General features: G+C 59.1%; 1 protein-coding gene across 1 annotated transcript in view; it reads right to left on the reverse strand.

Moving 5' to 3' along the window:
* LOC118451988 (dynein heavy chain 17, axonemal-like) overlaps nucleotides 1-3,500 on the reverse strand; it is a 13,740-nt gene that overhangs the window by 3,053 nt on the left and 7,187 nt on the right. The window contains 5 exon segments of the mRNA XM_035891419.1: nucleotides 24-72; nucleotides 1,097-1,279; nucleotides 1,627-1,806; nucleotides 2,476-2,667; nucleotides 2,955-3,182. Of these exon segments, the coding sequence (XP_035747312.1) occupies nucleotides 24-72; nucleotides 1,097-1,279; nucleotides 1,627-1,806; nucleotides 2,476-2,667; nucleotides 2,955-3,182 (832 nt within the window).

Genomic DNA, 3,500 nt, shown 5'->3' on the forward strand with positions numbered 1-3,500 from the left:
CGCTGCCATGATCTCTGCCATACTGAAGGGCTCCGGCAGCCTCTCCATGATCTCGTCCAGGACCGACTTCACCTGGAAGGAATGCGCCGTAGACCTGCTCTTACCGAGGGAAACGCGGTGGGCTGACAGTTACTAACTCGGTGAGGTTTCTCTGCTGCTGCTGTCATGTTCTCCTGCGCTTCCCCCCCCGTTACTGATACCCTCTTCTTTTACGAACTGTGCTGGGATCTTAAAAAGCTGCAGCTCTTTTTCGATAGCCAAGAAGGTAAGAAGTGAAGCCACAGAGGCTGTGACATTCAAGTGTAAGATCCAGGGAGGCAGGGGGAAGACTTTTTTTCTTTAAATCTGTATTTTTAGTAGTTGCCATTGTGAATGGAAATTACTAAGCCTGCTCTGTCTGCTGGGGATGTGAGCCTCATTTTGCCACCAGCACACCTCAACCCCATCAAAGAGGAACCCTCTGAATGCTGCTGGTTTCTGTAACCGCACCGTGCGCTCCGAGCGAACACCGAGACTGCCCGGGCAGCGCCTCAGCCCCTTCCCTCCACCCCTGGGGTTTCTCTGAGCTGCTGGGGGAGGGCAGGGAACGGTCTCGTCATCTGCGTGATGAGCTGCCTGCCTGGGACCCAGACCTAGTGTGGGGAAGAGGGGAGGGAGCTGCAGGTGGGACAGGGACAAATTTGCAGCGGTGGCCCGGGCTGCGGCACCGGTGCTGCCTTCTCCGCAGCTGCAGAGCAGCGCAGCGCTCGCTCGTGCTCAGATACATCACCAACGACTGGCGAAGTTACTGGAATGGAGAGGAGAGCCTGGTCAGAGAGCAACCAAGCGCGAGTACACGCAAATGAAAACTTGACGGGAGCACCCAGCTGAGCTGCGGCGTTTCTCAGGGGCTCTGCGCTAGCAACGCCCCCTTCTCCAGGCTGGCAGCTCGGGTGCCGGGCGAGAATCGCATCCCTGTGCTGTCAGCACTGTGAGAGATCGGTTGTTACCACAGCTCATCTTGTCCTGCCCCTTGTGTGCGGGCCCGTACCTGTCCTCCCCCCTGGCCCCTCTGAATCGTCGTCATTTCCTATCAAGAGGCAGGAACCCCACTTGCCTTTTCCTCTCGGGAGACACCTGAGCCGCCGCCGGCGTCCGATTCTTTGGGCTGCATTTCCAACACCGTCCGAAAAAGCCTGTCTGATGTGACAGTCAGGAAGCCGATTTCTGCGTTGGGGTGGAGGCCGTACAAGTAGGGGCTCTCGGGCGGGAGGTTGTCGTCGATGTACGCGTGGTACCCCTAAGCACAGGGCAGGCGCCGGCATTAGTTCAGCAGCGGCGTACAAAGGAGCCCGAGCGTTCGCTTCAGCCTTGGGAATATGTCGTCGCCCTTTGGTGACGCCAGCTACCCGGCACTGCTTATCCAGGATGGTTTTTTACTCGCATCTTACTGAAGTTTTTCCCCTGCCACCCCAGCCACAGGAATTATTTTTGCAGCGATTCTGCATATTTCCACAGGATTGAAACCTTTTTTCCCCCTTTTTTCCCCTATATCCCCCCTTGATCAGCATGAGGGAACTCTCACTGGTGTGCGTTGATCCAGTATGGCGATTTCCCCCAGCCAATTGCAATGTTAACCTTTCTTACCTTGTAATCCAAGCTGGGAGGGATCAGAAACCCTGGAGCCAAGCACACCTCCCCCTCCAGCATCTCCGCACGGATGTACTCGCTCAGGTAGGTCCGACACAGCCGGCGGTCCCAGTCGTCTGTGATGTGTCCCCCGTACATGATTTCACCGAAGAGGTACCGGAGATCATCCCATGGTACCTGCAAGGAGAGGGGTTTCGGCAGCCTGTGTGGCTCCCCACAAGTCCCCTGCTGCCAGGGAAGCCGCAAGCGACTGTGGAGCCGTGGAGCCACGGAGCCATGGCTGCTGGGTTGACCTGTCCAGCGTCCAGGGAAGTGACAGACCCTGGACCCGCAGGGGCTCGGTGTCAGAGTGAAGGGGAGCAAGCAGGGGCCCTTGTCCAGCGTCCCCTTGTCCCGGCATGGACACCGCCAGCCGGACGTTGAACCCCCATCATCCCGTCCTCACGCAGATCAACCCTGACCATGTCTGCAGGGCCAGAGGGAAGCAGGACCCCCCTAGGGTGAGACCTCAGTCCTGCTCACTGCACCTTCATTCTCGGGGCAGGCTTTGCCTTTTAGGTGGAAAGTAATTTAAAAAAAAAACCCAACCCACCACAGCAGGGAGGTGTGAGCCAGAGTGGGCACCTGGCCTGGTGCTAAAGCCCTACTTTCCACCCAGCTCAGGGATGCTGCGCCGTCGCCTGCCGGAGCTGCAGGCAGCCCCCTGGGGAGGAGGGTGAGAACCGCTGGCAGTGCTGTGTTTCCCCCAGAGACAGCATTGGTGCAGCAAGCCGATGAGTTTTTAAAGAGCAGTTGATTGTCAGCGTGCGTGTTGTGCTGCGGCGGGGCCGCAGTGTGGGGCCCTACCTTGGGGTTTGCCTCCAAGTAGTTGTACAGGACGTTAATGGAGATGGTCAGGTCGCCGTTGTTGAAGGGGTAAGGTCTGTTCCAGCCCTGAGTGCCAAACTTCCGCCGCTCGGCCACCACCGCGTGGAAGTAACAGAGTGCAAACAAGATGCATTTGAACTCTATTTCTTTGCTGCACATCTCTAACGTGTCCTGCGGGAGACCAAAAACGGGTTTGCAAGAGGGTGGGTGAACAGCGCTGTCCCTCTATGGAGGAGCATTAAGAGAGGACGGCAGAGGAGAACAGAAGGTTGTTTGCTAAAAAACCCCTGTGGGCCGGCCCTGGTGCAGCGTTGTGGCTGCAGTGACGCCCCCAGGGGTGCTCAGCCCATGAAGCCCCGGGCCCGGTGTGAGCCGCACGCGCCGACGCCGCCTGAACGGAGCCGGCTGTGCGCAGCGCGGCCGAGGTGGGGGGGAGCGGGGCGGTGGAGCGAGGGTACCTGGGTGAAGAGGTCGAGGGCTTTGTGCAGGTTGGCATACATGCCCGTCGGTGGCTCGTTGGTGATTTTGATGGCGTTTTCCAGCAGCCCCTGCGGGATGATGTGTGCCTCGGGGCTGGGGGCTGGCTCGGCGCTCATGAACACCCGATAGTCAGCGTGGCTGCCCAGGCTGTACTGCTCCACCATCTTCTCCAGCGTGCCCAGCCACCGGGCCACCAGGTGGATGTTCTGCAACAGGAACCCCTCCCGTACTGCTTGGGCTGAAGTACAACCCGGGAATTGCTCGTTCCCTCCCCAAATTCCTCCTGTGGCTCCACAGAGAGCACGTACAGCACAGCACGGCACCGCTTGGCCGGGGGACACCCAGCTGACCCAGGCAGTGTCATGGCCATCACGTGGGGTGCACCGTGAAAAACCCTGCGCCCCCATTGCCCCCATCCTCTTTGGACGTTCTCCCATGCTTTTTGCCTCTACTCTCTGTTGCTGGTCTCCTACTCTGTGGCCCCTTGCCGGTTCCTTGGTGCAGGGGTTGGGTGACCACGGGGG

The sequence above is a fragment of the Egretta garzetta genome, unplaced genomic scaffold (genome assembly GCF_000687185.1).
Source record: "Egretta garzetta isolate BGI_Z169 unplaced genomic scaffold, ASM68718v1 scaffold1233, whole genome shotgun sequence".
Lineage (NCBI taxonomy): Eukaryota > Metazoa > Chordata > Aves > Pelecaniformes > Ardeidae > Egretta > Egretta garzetta.